We start from the raw sequence: 16,715 nt of genomic DNA, 5'->3' as shown, positions 1-16,715 counted from the left end.
AATCATGATACATTATTTTGTGGCATGACTCCAGGACTCTGTGTGTATATATAAATATACATATATATATATATATATTGTGACGCGTGGCCCGAGCTCTCATCAGCGTCGCCCTGGAAACAGAGCAGGCACACCTGCACCTGCTCATTATGGGCTGAGCGGTCACAGCTGCAGCCCATCAGGAGCGGGCTTTATAAGCAGCGTCGACAAGCACAGAGGTGAGAGATGTTTCCAAAAGACTCAGCTAACAATTCTCTGTGTTTCCCCTCCAGACAGCAGACCCTGAAGCAGATGCTGCGGCGGGTGGCTGCTGAGGACAAGCGCGACTGGGACAAGATGCTGCCCTATGTCCTCTTCGGCATCCGGGAGGTACCCCAGGCGTCCACCGGGTTCACCCCTTTCGAGCTCCTTTTCGGCCGACAGCCCCGCGGCCTGCTTGAAGTCGCCCGAGAAGCCTGGGAACAGCAGCCGGCCGTCCACCGCTCCACCATCGAGCAAGTCCGGGTGATGCAGGAGAAGAATGACAGGGTCATGCCCATCGTCCGGGAGCACCTTGCCAAAGCCCAGCAGGCCCAGCAATGACATTACAACAGGGCGGCCCAGCCATAGGAGTTTCAGCCTGGAGACCACGTTATGGTCCTAGTCCCCACTGCCGCCTGTAAATTCTTGGCCAACTGGCAGGGACCTACCCGGTTGGGCAGCCCGCACGACGCAGAGAGGACAAACTGTACCACGTAAACCTTCTGAAACGCGGGGTCGGGACTGAGCCCCAGGTTGCAGCCCTCGCTCAGCGACCTCCCGTGGCTGTGGACATGGATTCCCACCTCTCGGCCGCCGAAAAGTCGGAGCTGCAACACCTGGTCAGTCAGTTCACCAATGTGTTCTCTCCCCAGCCAGGGCGGACCCACGTACTCAACCAAGATATCCGCGCTGCACCCGGAGTGATCGTCCGGCAGCGGCCCTATTGTGTTCCGGAGGCTCGGCGCCACGCCATTGAGGATGAGGTACAGGAGATGTTGAGGTTAGGAACCATCGAACCATCACACAGCCCTTGGTCCAGCCCCATCGTCATGGTTCCAAAGCCCGACGGCACCTTCCGCTTTTGCAACGACTTCCGCCGCCTGAATAAAGTCTCAGAGTTTGACGGCTACCCAATGCCACGAGTGGACGAACTCTTGGATGGCCTAGGAAGGACCCTGTATATCTCAACTCTTGACCTCACCAAGGGCTACTGGCAGGTCCCCCTAACGGAGCAGGCAAAGCCGAAGACGGCATTCTCGACCCCTAGTGGCCATTGGCAATACCGGGTCCTACCCTTCGGCCTGCATGGGGCTCCCGCCACCTTCCAGCGGCTTATGGACATCCTCCTGCGGCCCCACCAGGCCTACGCCGCCGCCTACCTAGATGATTTGGTCATACACTCCGAGACTTAGGAGGACCACCTGGAGCGGCTGCGGAAGGTGCTGTTGGAACTCCGCCAGGCTGGGCTGACCGCCAACCCCCGTAAGTGTCACCTGGCCCTCACCGAAGCCAAATACCTTGGCTACCAAGTGGGCCGCGGCATCATTCGACCCCAGGAGAAGAAGGTGGCGGTGATCCTCTCCGCACCGCGGCCCACCACCAAAACGCAGGTACGGGCCTTCTTGGGGTTGGAGGGTTACTACCGCTGTTTTATTCCTAACTTCTCCTCCTTAGCCTCTCCTCTGACAGACCTGACCAGGAAAGGGGGAGCCGGAGAAGGTCTCTTGGAACCCGGAAACGGAGAGCGCATTCCAGCGCGTAAAGGCCGCCCTCACCTCCGAGCCCGTGCTCAGGGCCCCCGACTTCAATCGCCCCTTCCTGTTGCAAACGGATGCATCCGATACCGGGTTGGGAGCCGTCCTCTCCCAGGTCCTCGACAGTGAGGAACACCCAGTCATCTCAGCCGGAAGCTGACCTCAGCAGAGCGACGGTTTGCGACCGTTGAGACCGTTGCGGCACTGGCCGTCAAGAGGGCAGTCCTGGAGCTCCGCTACTACCTCCTCGGCCACCAGTTCACCCTGATTACAGACCACGCCCCTCTACAGTGCGAAGCGAAGGACACCAACGCCAGGGTGACTCGGTGGTTCCTTGCACTCCAGGATTTCCACTTCACCGTACAACACTGAGCGGGGACGGCCAACACGAACGCCGACGGTCTCTCAAGGATATGGTCAGCTTTCGCAGGTCTGTCAGGTTCCACTCCCCACCCTCCCCCAGTCTCCCCACTTCTCCACAGGGACAGGACGACGCGTGGCCAGAATTCTCATTAGCGTCGCCCTGGAAACAGAGCAGGCACACCTGCCCCTGCTCATTATGGGCTGAGCGGTCACAGCTGCAGCCCATCAGGAGCGGGCTTTATAAGCAGCGTCGACGAGCACAGAGGTGAGAGATGTCTCCAAAAGACTCAGCTAACAATTCTCTGTGTTTCCCCTCCAGACAGCAGCGTGTTACCGCCAGCCCGCTAAGGATATGGACCCACACAGCACTGCGCACCGAAGGAGGAAGAGAAGGCTGAGAACGGAGCACCGGAAACCCCTCAGGTTGGCTGTTTTTCCCTACATCAGCTCAATAAATCCACCCTTCGGGGAACTTACCTTGATCCTCGTGTCGTGTGCTTCTTCACCCCGTCACAATATATATATATATATCTGTTTTCATCATTGATAATATTCAGAAACGTTTTTTTGAGCAGCAAATCATCATATTATTCTGATTTCTGAAGATCATGTGACACAGAAGACTGGAGGGTGGTGTTGGCGCAGTGGATAAGACACATGCCTCTGGTGTGAGAGACCCTGGTTCGAATCCACTGTGAGACACCAATGTGTCCCTGAGCAAGACACTTAACCCCTAGTTGCTCCAGAGGCATGTGACCTCTGACATATATAGCAATTGTAAGTTGCTTTGGATAAAAGTGTCAGATAAATGTAAATGTTTGGAGGAATGATGCTGAAAATACAGCTGCGCATCACAGAAATAAATTACAATTTAAATACATTACAACAGAAAATGGTTACAAATATTAATGCTATTAAAACTTTTTTTCTCATTAAAAATCTGAATTATTATTATTTTAAAAACACTAAGAAAACAAGTATTTTTGTAAATGGACGTTTTTCTCAAAATGTCATAGTTACTGAAATATATCACCTTGGATCTGACAACTAGCCCCAATTTCCTCCTATAATTCTCCTGTACATTTAAATCAGTTTGGTCCGGATGTTGAGGTGAGACTGAATGAGTTTAATGGCTGTTTTGGAAAAACGTTAATCTCAGGCATGAGGCCAGCTGGAGCGACAGCAGCGCAGACGTTCAGGAGCTGAGTTCTGAGAAAGATGATGTCCTCACTTCCGTCTGATGCTTCAGGAGACAGAGAGAGTCATCCGGTTACTAGGTCAGACCCTGTATCACTTTATCTCTGTCTGTCAGGGTCTAACACTGAGGTGTGCGCAAGCAGACCAAAATAGATTCCTACTGAAAAACACACACAACTGAAATACACATGTACTGGACTAACAGAATGGTGGAAAACACACTGAAACTGAATCTGTGAAACGCACGACAGCCACATTCCCAGAGTGATTTTAATATCTATATTTTGTCATAAAATAAACAAATTATTGAATAAATGAATGAATAAAATACATTTAAAAGGTATACTTGCAAAGCTGTTCCACTAAATCGCATAATATTTTGTCTTGTACAGACAAGAGTGAAGTCAGTAATTTTGGATAGTGCATGTTTTTTAAGTTTTGAAAGAGATGATTCTGTCTCAAACGCGTACAGTAAGATGGATATACAGTATATAAGAGTGGTCCCATACCTGGTCCTTGAGGCACCCCAACACTGCACGTGTTTGCATGTATCCTTAATCAAACACACCTGATTCAGGTCATCAGCTCATTAGTAATCTGATACTAGTGTGTCAGAGAAAGTAGATATGCAATGTACTGTATACTGTATACACAACACCAATCAATTATATTTAGGTCTATACTGCCACCTGTTGACGCAGTTTTCACCTTCCATAGTCACATGACTCTAATGGCTCAAACAGTGAAATTTAAATGAAGAGAACCATGCATATTCAGAAATAAGCCTATGCATTCGTAATATTAATTTCAACGTATTGTAAGTTAATCATTAATTTTATACTATCTATACACACACACACACACATATATATATATATATGGAAACTGGAATAAATTTCTTTCTTTTTTAATATATATATATATATATATATATATATATATATATATATATATATATATATATATATATATATATATATTAAAAAAAGAAAGAAAGAAATTTATTCCAGTTTCCATTGTTCAAGTTCAAGTTCAAGTCTGCTTTATTGTCAATTTCCACATGTACAGTACATACATACAGAGAATCGAAATTGCGTTACTCTCAGACCCCGGTGCATACAGATAACATTAACATTAAAGCCTAAAAAATCTAGATCAAATATAAAATGTAGATACAATTATACAATAAGGGAATGTAAAAAAAGGCATATAATAAAATTAAAAATAAAGTTAAATAAAGCAGCGCAAGGCAAGTGACAGATATAGTGCATATCAATGAAGTGAACAACAGTGCAGATAAAAGATTTTTAGTGCAAAAAAATCCCTTATTAAAAATATCTTATTAAGTCTGATTAAAGTGACAAAGGGCTCATGAGCAGTTATTTTATTTAACTGCCATAGTTATAGTTATAGGGGTCAGTATATATAAGTTCAGCTTCCTGACAGCCTGGTGGATGAAGCTGTCCTTCAGTCTGCTGGTCCTGGCTTGGAGACTCCGCAGTCTCCTCCCTGATGGCAGCAGACTGAAGAAGCTGTGTGATGGGTGGGTGGGATCACCTGTGATGCAGAGGGCTTTGCGGGTAAGACGTGTTCCATAAATGTCCTGGAGGGAGGGGAGAGAGACACCAATGATCTTCTCAGCTGCTCTCACTGTGCGTTGCAGAGTCTTTCGGCAGGACGCGTTGCAGGCGCCATACCACACAGTGATGCAGCTCGACAGGATGCTCTCGATGGTGCCTCTGTAGAAGGTGTACATGATGTGAAGTGTGACATGAAGTAGAGATGCTGTTGTGATTTTGTCAGTGTTTAGATCAGAAACCCATATCATCTGATTACTTTAACAATTATTATTATTTTTTATTTTTTTGTATCACAGCATATAAAACATTGGTAGTTTCTCTTTCGTCAGTTTTCTACTTGTCAAGTTAATCACATTATAAATATCAAGTCTGTGGTTCTGTACCCAAACGCAAGAGGGCAGCAGAGCTCACTCTGAACTTCAAGATACAATCTTTATGATTTTTAAATACTTTTAAATTATTCAGTCACTTTAAAATACTTGGAATACTCATTTTAAATACTATTTATAATGATAACAGCTCAATAAAAAATTGAAAAGCTTCATTGAAAGCAATTACGTTACTTTGTAAAAAAAAATAATAATAATAAAAAAAATAATAATAATAAAGTGTCAAACCAATTGAGAAAAACTGCTAAATGGAGCTTCTTTACAATAATTTTGTGTGCATTTTTCTCTCTTAAAAATAAAGCTTCTATAAGGGGGTTTTCACAGTGATGCCACAGAAGAACCATTTTTGTTGTTGTTATTATAATTAATTAAAAACCCAACAAAAATACTGTCCAATCAAAAGAAACGTGAGAAAGGGGTCTAGAATAATTTGTTTGCACATGCCACTTCTGAGATTGTATTAATGTAATTAAAAGTGCGATGTGTGTGTGTGTGTGTGTGTGTGTGTGTGTGTGTGTGTGTGTGTCAGGGCTGCGCTGCTCCGTTCCCTCATTGATATTCAGTCCCAGTGAGAGACTGAGAGAGTAAGGAGACATTGTCCGGGACAGAGACGGAGCCCGAGCCGCTCGAGCTCTACATCGCGGCGGTAAACGCACATTTAGAGCGGAATGAAGAGCAGAGTTTAATGCGAGTGTGATCTGAGGAGCAGTGAGTGTGTTCTGGCCTGGATTCAGTCAGGTCGAGGGGTGAGGGGGGGATTCACTGGGTCAAACAAATTCACTGTCTACCCCCACTGAAGAAGAAGAAGAAGAAATACCAGACAAAGCGCCGAGGAAACGATGAACTGTGCAAAGGTAGGAGAAATCCTCGACATTACACAAACCACTGGAGATCATTCACTTCATAAGACAATCAAATTAACTATCAAACTAACAGTCTGCTACAACTGTGCAACAAGTGCCATTTAACAGAAACACGAGAATGCGATTATACTGACCTGCTGATGGACGTGACTGGCATTGTGAACTGATCGAGTTGCATTGCTCACCAAACTTTGAGTCATTTTTCTGCTCGATGAATTAATTGTTTTGCTTGTTGTGAATTATTGCATTGAGAAGCAGCAGAAATTAAGATAACATCTACTGAAATGTCATATTCATATCATCTTATCACTTGTTTTCCGGTCTACCTCTGTTACATTAATCTTTACCTCAGATTTCATCTCTGTGTCATTACAATAACATCACTTTAATCACCAGCTCTGACAGAGAACGAAATGAGAGCTGGGGGGAAATAGAGGCACCATATTGTATGTATAGTAACAGTTTATAGATATACATTTATTTATTTATTTATTTGAATGTGGCAATATATGGTGCACAGATATGCAGTGACACAATGATATCTTCAGTTAAGATTGAGGTTTCATGTAGTAAGTAGAAATACATTCTGTTTCTGTGTGGTGTTAGTCCTAAAGAGTCATATTCCTAAATCTTATCGTGCGGTTTTGATTTGAGGTCATCTACTTTTAACTGGACTCTGAAAAGCTGTGGAAATGTATTTTTTTATCAGATGCACTCACTTAAAATATACAGTCTTTCTCTTCCAGGAAAACACACATATATTCAGAAGACTCATGTTACATGTTACACATTTGTGTCCAAATCAAATGCAAATGCACTCTAGAATAGAACTGCACTTCTTTCTATTAGAAATAACAAATCAATAGCTGTGATGTAAACTAAAGGAAGAACCTCGGGCAGAATCTTAAAGGGACAGCTTTGTGCATTATTTACCCCTGACAGGTGCACAGTAGTACATATTACTTCTCTAAGGTACTGCTCATATGCAGATTTTAGGGCTAAATAAGGTTCAGTGTTGTCACTTTAAGAGCATTTCTATTCTAGCTAACAGAGAACGTTCTCAGAACTTGTCTATTGGAAAGGTTCTCCGCAGGAGATGAACAAATGTTCTTGCAGTAACATTAATGGAACATTTGTTTAAAGTTATCTGGTCTTTAATAATGTTCTGAAAACTTAAGCTCAAAAACATTGTTTGTAGTCATTATGTAGCTCCGCCCCTCTCCGTCAAGTCTGCTTAGTCTGCTCTCAGTGTGAATCAAGGGAAAGTGAAATGAAGTGTGGTCTGATGAGAATGTTATTAACTCAGTCTCTTCATGTAGGTCAAATTCTTGCTCCTAATCTTCGTCTAATAGCACACATGAGAGTGCTGATAATAAAGTAATCCTGACTGGAATCTCTGATTGGAGAAGGTTCCAGAAGGGAAGTGGTGTGAGCGCAGTGTTTGTTCAGCAGCTGGAGAAGAGCTGCTCTCCTCCAGGCACACGGCAGACTCCATTTCATGAACTTTAGACATTTACTAACAGTGAGTTAGGACGGCTTTGGCCAGACTCAGACTGTGAAATCTCTCGGGGGTCACTAACAGGGGTGGTCCTTATTTTGAAAGTCATAAAATTATGAAGTGAAGGTGACACACAAATAAAGCAACTGCTTTATTACTTGTATCATCTCAAAATGTTCACTATATTATTGTCAAGCTCTAATCTGATGAATCCAACCATAAGGAAAGCAAATATTAAGATATTTCAAGAATTAACATCACGATTTTCTGTAAATCTGATTTAAGTGTTGTGAAAAGCACTGTACAAATAAATTCAAGGTGACTTGATAAAAGCAATAATGCATGCCCTTATTTTTGTTTAAAAAAAAAAAATTCCAGGAAAGATCACATTTTCTGTTGATGGAGTTTGGTTTGAAAGATCTGGAGCTGTCATGGGTTTTTCTCTGGTTTGGGCTGAAGGAAAATACCGACTCTATAGCATGCAGAGACATTTTAGACCATTATTTTGTGGCATTGTGACACCAGTTTCCTGTTTTTGAATTACAATATCCCTGTGAACATCCATACAAAAATGGTTTGTCAAGACAGTTGTGGAGGATCTTTAAGGTCTTTGAGCCATGGCTGCGAGTCTGTCCTCAGGCACACAGGGCCTGACCTCTCTCATTCTCTTGAGATTTTAGAGAAGCAAATCCCTTCAGCAGTGTTATAACATCTAGAGGAAAGCATTCCTCAGACCGCTGGGGATGTTCACTTAGTCTCAGTGTTTAGAGTAAGAGCAGGTAAACCGATGTGATCGAGGCAGTCTAGGTTCAGTTTCCCCCTAAAATTACAATTCTGTGAATATTTACTGACCCTCAAGATGTTATCAATCTGTATGAGTTACTCTCTTCTGTTGAGCACAAAAGAAGATGTTTTGAAGAATGTTGGAAACCGAACAATTGACGGTAGCCAGTTTGGAGAAAATAATAATACTATGGATGTCAATGGCTAGTGTGAACTTGTGAACTCTTCTTGAAGGCTCTTGATCTGCAGCTAAATCAGTCACTGAATGAGCCGGATTCATCCTCTGTGTCTCACGCTCCTGCTCTCGTTCTCTCGTGCAGCTGTGTGTGTTGTGACTTCCTGAGGTGAGGAGAACTGATCTGGACAGAGAAGCACGATGTCACGGTCAGATGAGGTCAACAAAATGACAGAAAATGTCTACAAGGTATGTGTTCGATGAAAGAGGACAATAAAAAGACAATCCAAGGTGATAAGAAGACATCTTAGAAATGTAACATTTTCTTCGGGTTTGTTTGTCATTCACACATTTTGTGTAAAAATACATGAGTATGCCAACAACAAATAACTGACATAAATAATGAAAAATAATTAATAACCTCTTTATGAATCATCTATATTATATAATTTCCTGGTTTTTTGCTTTTCTTGCCACATAGCAAAAATAAATTGTCAAGCAATGAAAAAAAGTTTTTTTTTTAAATTACTATATGTGTGTCTATATGTAAAGAGTGAGAGTGTTAATTATCATATCTGTTATAAATAAAAAATACCTTTTTACTTATTTTTTATTGTTTTTAGGAAAAATAAATTTAAATGTTTTTTCTTTCTTTTTTTTAACTGCTTAAACACCACCTAGACATTTTTCATTTTAAATGATAAAAAATCTGAAAAAAATAGAGAGAGAGAGAGAGAGAGAGAGAGAGAGAGAGAGAGAGAGAGAGAGAGAGAGAGAGAGAGAGAGAGAGCGAGCCCTGGCCGCACGCTCACCGTCTTCAAACAACACGAGCGCTGTCTTGCTCCCTCTCCCTCGCGCGTATTAATCAATTGAATGATGGTGTCGATGTTTAAATCATTTAAAATGAGAATATAAGTGTGCTCACCCCATTTTTGTTTGTAAGAAAAAAATTTGATTAGATTTCATATCGCAATATATATCGCAGAAAAATTTAATATTGCAATGTAATTTTTTCCCAATATCGTGCAGCCCTAATATATATATATGTATATATATATTAACTTAATTCTAAAGGTATATCTCAGTCTTTGTGAATAGTATTTTTAACAGTATTGTGAATAAAAATAAGAGCCTCATGTATTGAATGTGTTTCTGATTGTGTGTTCAGGGCATACTGGACCAGTTCAACCCCAGTCTGAAGAATTTTGTCACCATGGGCAAACACTATGAAAAGGCTCTGACTGGTCAGCTATCATTATTAAAGATTTTATTTTCTCTGTTATGGGCAAAAGTCCAATGGAAATCAGTCTGAAAAAGTATGTTCATCAGATTGATGCACTCTCTCTCTGTCTTTCTCTGTGTTTCTCTCTATGTCTCTCTCTCTCTATCTCTCTCTATATGTTTATCTCTCTATGCCTCTCTCTCTCGCTCCCTCTCTCTGTCTCTCTCTCTCTCTCTGCAGGTGTCACAGTAGCAGCGAAGGGTTATTTTGACGCTCTGGTCAAACTAGGAGAGCTGGCCAGTGACAGCCAGGGCTCGAAGGAACTAGGTAAGACACTTCAGACCCAAAAACAGTGGATATACCAGAAAGATCTGAGTAAATAAATGCCATTAATGTTAAATAAGGTTGTCAGGGCCCCTGCTTTCGACCGCTACCCGATCCACATTGCACCAGCCCCTTATGATTCATCCCGCAGATGGTGGGTCCACGGGTGTTCCCATGATTTAAACCCAGTGTTATTTTAGTATCATTGAACGTTTTCAGATTTCCCATTTTGATTTTAATTTTAGTAATATAGTTGTGTGTTTAAGTTTAGTTTCAGTTGACAAGGGCTCTTCAGATCTATTTCTGAAGTGACACATCCGGCAGAGTAGAGTTAGTGGTGAGAACTGAATGTGAAATTGTTAGCAAATATAACTACATTGTTCAAGTTCATAGTACATCAGCGTTTACAGGCAACGGAAGCTTGAATCCAAGTGACTACAGCAGAAGAGAAGAGGCAAGGCCTGTACGATAAAATGGAGATGAAGAAAGTGAGAGAGAGAGGGGCCAAAGAGAGAGAGGTCTTTGTTGAAAGATTAACAGCACCACATGATCTCATTGTTCTGCTGAACACAGCGGGGGTGAACAAGAGAGAGAGAAAGAGAGGCCGAGCTCAGTAGAGGATAAAGAAGGCCAACGTCCACTGAACCCTCAACAAAACACACCACAAACTTACCCTCAATGAAACGCACCAACAGACAGACAATGCCACGCATATCACATCCTCCAAAGGAAGAAATGGCTCTTTTTTCGATTGTGTTCAGACAAATCATTGTACAAACACCACAGTCTACAGTTTACGCAAGGTTTTAGAAACTAAACATGCAGTTGTTACATTATAGATCGAACTTTAAAATGACCCTAATGTGAGCTTTATGTAAGGCAAGGCAAGTTTATTTATATAGTACATTTCATACACAATGGTAATTTAAAGTGCTTTACATAAAAGAAAGTAAAATAAACATGAAAAAAATTAACCCGAAAATAAAACAATAAATTTAAAAACTTTTAAAATGATAAAAAAAAATACATATTTAAAATGAATTTAAAACATTTAAAAATATAAAATGATTTGACATAAAATACAGTGAATATGTAAAAAACTGTGCAGGTGATGTAGTCAGGTTTATGTGAGTGAGATGGTATTATCGGATCGTGTTTGATAGTATGTCTGTAAATTGTGATGCTCTCGTGCTTTGAGTTAGAGCTGAAGATCTTTGCCCGAACCCGATGGGTTCGGTCGGGTTCGGGCTTAATTTATTTCATCTTACGCGGGCTCGGGCCGGGTTTGGGCTTGCGCTCCGGTTTGCGAGGTAAACGAGCGGTCATGTGATATGTTTCGATTACCGCGAGAAAGATGCAAAAATGGATGCTGAGTAGGTGTAAAGGAGGCTTGCCTCTGGCGATTATGTTTTGGTTGCACCAGCAACTAAAGCAAAGTCTGAGTTTTGGAAAACTTTTGACCATGTTTCAGTGAGTGCAGGAACGCGCTGAAGCCATCTACAATGGATTCAATCATTTTCCTCCACAAAAACATGTAGGCTTAGCCTAATCTCTGTGAGTAAAGGTTTTTCAAATGATAACTAAATATTCATTGAGTCTTAAATGCATAATGTGGACAGAGTATTTACGCTAATGTTGGCATTATTCTTTTATTAAATGTCAGCTGCTAGTGGTGAAGCAAATCCAGCGGAGCTTTAATCTTAATTTTGTTATTGCCAAATACCCATCTTAATTTAAAATTGATCTTAATTTAATTTGTTAAAAAAGACTCATTTTTATTGGTGCGTTGGTCTATTTATAGGCTAAATTAGCCTATGCCTATTTAGAGTGCTGAGATGTTAAGATGTTACAGAGGACTTATTTTATTTCTTTATTCCAACTTCCAAGTGGTCTAGTCTACGTTAGTTATGAATAAATTATGTTAAAACATGTGTAAATGACTCATTCTTGACACAACGAAAAAGAGCTGTGTGTGTGTGCACACATTTGAATAATGTCGGGCCGTAAACGGGTTCGGGCTTTTAAAAAGCTGTCAATCAAAATCTACTCGTCGGGCTCGGGTCCTGTCGGGCCTAACTTTTAAGGCCCGATTACAGCTCTACTTTGAGTGTTTCTGATTGTGTGCCATGTGTTTAGACGTCTTGTCATGCTTCATGTTGATTCAGGCGACACGTTGTTCCAGATGGCAGAGGTTCATCGTCAGATCCAGGTCCAGCTCGAGGATGTGGTGAGTAAACAGCAGTTTAAGTACAGTATAGTACTCAAGAGTGTTTCTTACTGGATAGTGACAAGTCAATCACAAACACAAGTTCTACTTAACAGCTTACAGTAGAACATTTTGCATTTAAAATGCACTAAAACTACCAAAACACTTCATATGATCAAATGATGCTCTTGTGCTTTAGTGTATGAAGAGTTTGGAAAAAGTCACCCAAGTATTGAGAAATGGGAGATTTGTAAAAGAGATTGTAAAAATTTGATTTAGAGATTGTAAAAAAGCCGTAATTTACCCTCAAGGCGTGTGTTTGACTGAATGCTGTGTTTTCTGTCGTCTGCAGCTGAAGCTGTTTCATTCAGAGCTGCTGTCTCAACTCGAGCAGAAACTGGAGCTAGACATCAAGTATCTGACCGTGAGTGGACACTAGTGTTTAACTAAACAACCTCCTGGATTTACTGTATAGTGAAGCTCGATCGAGTAAACCCAGAGTGTGTCTGGTAAACACTCTGAGTAAATGAATCAGGAAAGATGAATATGGGAATGAGCTCTGAGACTAAGCAGGACTTGATATACTGTTTGAAACCCTTGTCCAGGAGACGCTGAAGAAGTACCAGAGTGAGAGGAAGTCCAAGGTGGAGTCCATTGAGCACTGCCAGTCACAGCTGAAGAAACTGCGGAGGAAGAGCCAAGCCAGCCGCCATCCCAACAAATATGGAGACAGAGAGATGCAGGTACATGTTTCTAAGATCTCTTACAAATCAACATGATCCAACTTTGCTGTTTCACACACAATCTAATGTGTTGTTTTGAAGCAGCTCAGCTTTACTTGATTCTCCATCAATCATGTTTAGAGTCTCAAATCTGATCCTCAGGATCTTTAGAGGAGCGTTTGTTTCTTCATCTCTCAATCATCACTGGATTGCATTGCGTTATATGTTCGGATCATTAAATCTCATCTTACTAAAACACATTATTGAAGATACAGAGTGACGACTGATATTAATAGCATTTTATTTAAGTCTCAGTTGATTTACATTACAAGCTATCAGCCATTTTATTATCAGTATCTGCACCAAATTGCTTTTTTTTTTCTCAAAAAGTTCAATAAGTCATTTCTTTTCATTCTGACTATTATTTCATATGTCATACTGTCACATCAAGTTTAAAAGACATACACCAAGAAATGTAATGCTTGTATTTGTGTGTTCTGTAAACTTTTAATGCGGTGCTGCAGTGAATGGGCAGTAAGTCACTTGGATTAAAGCTCCTGCTGAAGAACTGAGTAACTGTGCTGCTTGCCAGTTCTTGACTGTTGTTTTGTGTTCATTACTGTAGATTGGCATGTACTGAAAGTCATTGGTAGTTTGCATGACTCATAATGGCCTTCTGTGTGACCCAGTGTCCTACATATTAAAGCAGATTTGTGAGTGGAAGACTTTTCCTCCCTGTGTGAACTAGTGTTGGAGCGTGTGTGTCCTCTGCATGTGTATGTTCAGCAGCGAGTCTATCTCTATTTATGTAGACGCGAGCTACGCTATCACGAGCATTAGTCTAAACATGTTTTCTGCTCAGAAGGAGAAAGAACAAGTCGTTTAGTTTGAGATTAAGCAGATATCCGGAACTGCTGATTCAGGGACAGAAAGAAGTAACACCGAGGTGGAGAAAAAACAAGAGAAGGGAAAATGATGAAGTAAAACAGGACTACAGTCTCAAAGATGTTTAGAAAGGAACATACAGGAGAAAATGACAGAGATTTTAAATGAAAGATCAGTAAAAGGAACATGTGGAACAGGTCCTTTAAGGCAGGGTTTCCCAAATGAGTTGAAAAGGAAGTTATTAATTATAGTGACTGTAACATTAAAATAAACGATAATCGCAATATATATTAGTGCATTTATCAAATCGAAAGCTGTGATAAATGTGTCAAAATAACGGTGTAGTCTGATGTGCTGTGTGTTTGAGAGTGTTTTCAGTCTGGTTCACAGTAGATGCAGTCACCGTTATCTCTACATGCTCTGAGAGTTTAATGCACATTTGGGAACACAATGTGCACTAGGTCCACAAAAACTTTCCACACTTTTTGTGGACAGGAATGTAGAGCATTTCAGCCACATTCTGCCAAAATAAAAGCTTGAGAATTTAAAATGTTAAAAGTATGTGGATTTAAACATTTGGAAGTAAAAAACTAAGAACCGGACATAATTATTAGTATTGTAACTTATAGTGTAAATGTGTAAAACGGTTACTATTTTTATAATTATCACTTATTCGTTTATTTTTTTTACAAATTTTTTACAACTGTAATATACTTGTTTTAATTTGAGGAATTAGTTAAATCACAATTATGATAATAATAATTATTAATAATAATAATTAATTGTTTATTTTTATTAAAAATTATAATAATAATAATAATAATTATTATTATTATTAATGTTAATAAAACTAATAAGAGGTTTGAGTCTTATTTTGAAATCCAGCTCAAAATAAAACACTTGTTTAAAAAAGTTCAAATATTATTTATTTACATTGTGTCATATCACCATTAACCGACATAAGAGAACCATTGACTCAAAATCTAGGGAGGACTTCAAGTATGTGTTTATGCCCAAGGGCTTCGGCTTTTAGTTGGTTGTTTTATTTTCCAGTCTTGCTGTACATTTTTCAGATTCTGTTTAAAGCTGATTGTGTGTGAACTCTCTCTGTCTGTAACAGTATGTGGAGCTGATGAGTCGCCGGCAGGGTGAGCTGGACTCGCTGGTGGCCTCTGGTTACCGCTCCGCTCTGACAGAAGAAAGGCGGCGCTATTGCTTTCTGGTGGACCGTCAGTGTTCAGTCACCAAGATCCTCACCAGCTACCACTGCAAGGTGACAGATCTGAGCTTCAGCCAGATAACTCATGCTGTGAAGGACTAGCAGACACAACAGCCTCACTTGGAAATGTGCCTCTACCTTCATTCTAACAAAACTCAAAAAACGATCTATACAGTATGTACAATTCACTGCAATTTCCAGCTGAGACGAAATCTCTATACGTGTGTTTTTTCTGATGTGGTAAACGTGCTCAGTAGCACACCCGGTACAGCATCACATTTGTGATGTGAAGCGCTCAGGTACGAGTCCCATGAAACACAGTCACTATAAAAGAGCTTCAATATTGGTATAAGAAGGATAAAATCTGTATCTCACATTTGTGTTAACACCATCCACCTTTATCCTAATAGTCTTCTGTCTTTTACATTATGGGAGACTCTTCAGGTTTCACAAAGACTGAAACAAATCACTTTAAATCATAGAGCTGTGCTACAAACAGTCATCATCCGTCAGTTTGATAACGTGTAACGTTTATCAATGAATAACACTGGCAATTTAATGTGGCAAGAAAACCTGTGGCAAGAGCTGTTCTCAGTCTTCTCAGTATCTTTTCCTCCTGGTTATACTAATTTTTCCTTTGTATATCGCTGTTACAACATGAAAAGAGATAACAGATACTGCACATTTGTGGTCGGCTCCCCTGATTTAATTCTGATATATCCCATAATAATTCATTTGAATACACTAATACAGCAAAACATTCACAGAGGCTTGTTTTTACTGAAAATATCCCCTTTACACTTCTAAATCATGTTAGTTTACTGGAATGTGTCTAAAGCAGGAAAACAATATTTGAAAATGACAGAAATAGCTTAGAAATATGATCACGCAGTCTTGCAGTTATCTCCCACTGGCGTTGTATTTAGTTGTCAGCCACCACAGCATTGAAGCATATAAATATTGTAACACAAATGTCATCCTCCAGTATATTGTGTTGTGTGAAGATCTGAACGTGCAATATGTCAAAAGAGAGAACAGCCTCTGCTTTTAAACAAACAATCAAAAAAACATCTTGTTCTAGCTTCCTGCATTTTTTTATCAACACTTTAATGTGGGCAAGTTTCACATTAAAAAAAGCAACATTTTATACAAAAAGCTAAGAAAATTGTGTTTTAGACTACGTCTGTCAATGGCAGGGAAAGAATTAATGAACATATATTATTACAGTGATATTAAACTAAACATAAAAAATATTGCATCAGAAAAAAAATCAAGATTTTGTGGTGATTATGTTGAAAGTAATGTGTTAATGTAGACTTAAAGATACTCCCGTAATTCGTGCAAAGCATCATGGGAGTTGGAAAAATATGTATAGGTTAGGTTTTAGGTGCAATTTTGTTTGCAAACAATAGAAATGATAGAGCATTAAAATTTTGGTCTCATAAAATGTTTCCAGATTGTTCTGTTTTAGATAGAAACAAGCTTTTGGCGCCGCTCACTGGACATTTCACTTT

At 40.4% G+C, this 16,715-nt stretch overlaps 1 protein-coding gene across 1 annotated transcript in view; it reads left to right on the top strand.

Moving 5' to 3' along the window:
• Positions 1 to 5,859: 5,859 nt before the first annotated feature.
• zgc:158689 (uncharacterized protein LOC791177 homolog) overlaps positions 5,860 to 16,715 on the top strand; it is a 37,356-nt gene continuing 26,500 nt past the window's right edge. The window contains exons 1-8 of the mRNA XM_059507305.1: positions 5,860 to 6,158; positions 8,769 to 8,872; positions 9,792 to 9,867; positions 10,086 to 10,172; positions 12,335 to 12,396; positions 12,728 to 12,799; positions 12,981 to 13,118; positions 15,103 to 15,255. Of these exons, the coding sequence (XP_059363288.1) occupies positions 8,825 to 8,872; positions 9,792 to 9,867; positions 10,086 to 10,172; positions 12,335 to 12,396; positions 12,728 to 12,799; positions 12,981 to 13,118; positions 15,103 to 15,255 (636 nt within the window). The 5' untranslated portion in view covers positions 5,860 to 6,158; positions 8,769 to 8,824. The remainder of the gene's footprint in view (positions 6,159 to 8,768; positions 8,873 to 9,791; positions 9,868 to 10,085; positions 10,173 to 12,334; positions 12,397 to 12,727; positions 12,800 to 12,980; positions 13,119 to 15,102; positions 15,256 to 16,715) is intronic.

The sequence above is a fragment of the Carassius carassius genome, chromosome 24 (assembly GCF_963082965.1).
Source record: "Carassius carassius chromosome 24, fCarCar2.1, whole genome shotgun sequence".
NCBI classification, from domain to species: Eukaryota; Metazoa; Chordata; class Actinopteri; order Cypriniformes; family Cyprinidae; genus Carassius; species Carassius carassius.
Note: the sequence above shows the minus strand (reverse complement) of the source record. Positions and strands in the feature narration are given on the sequence as shown.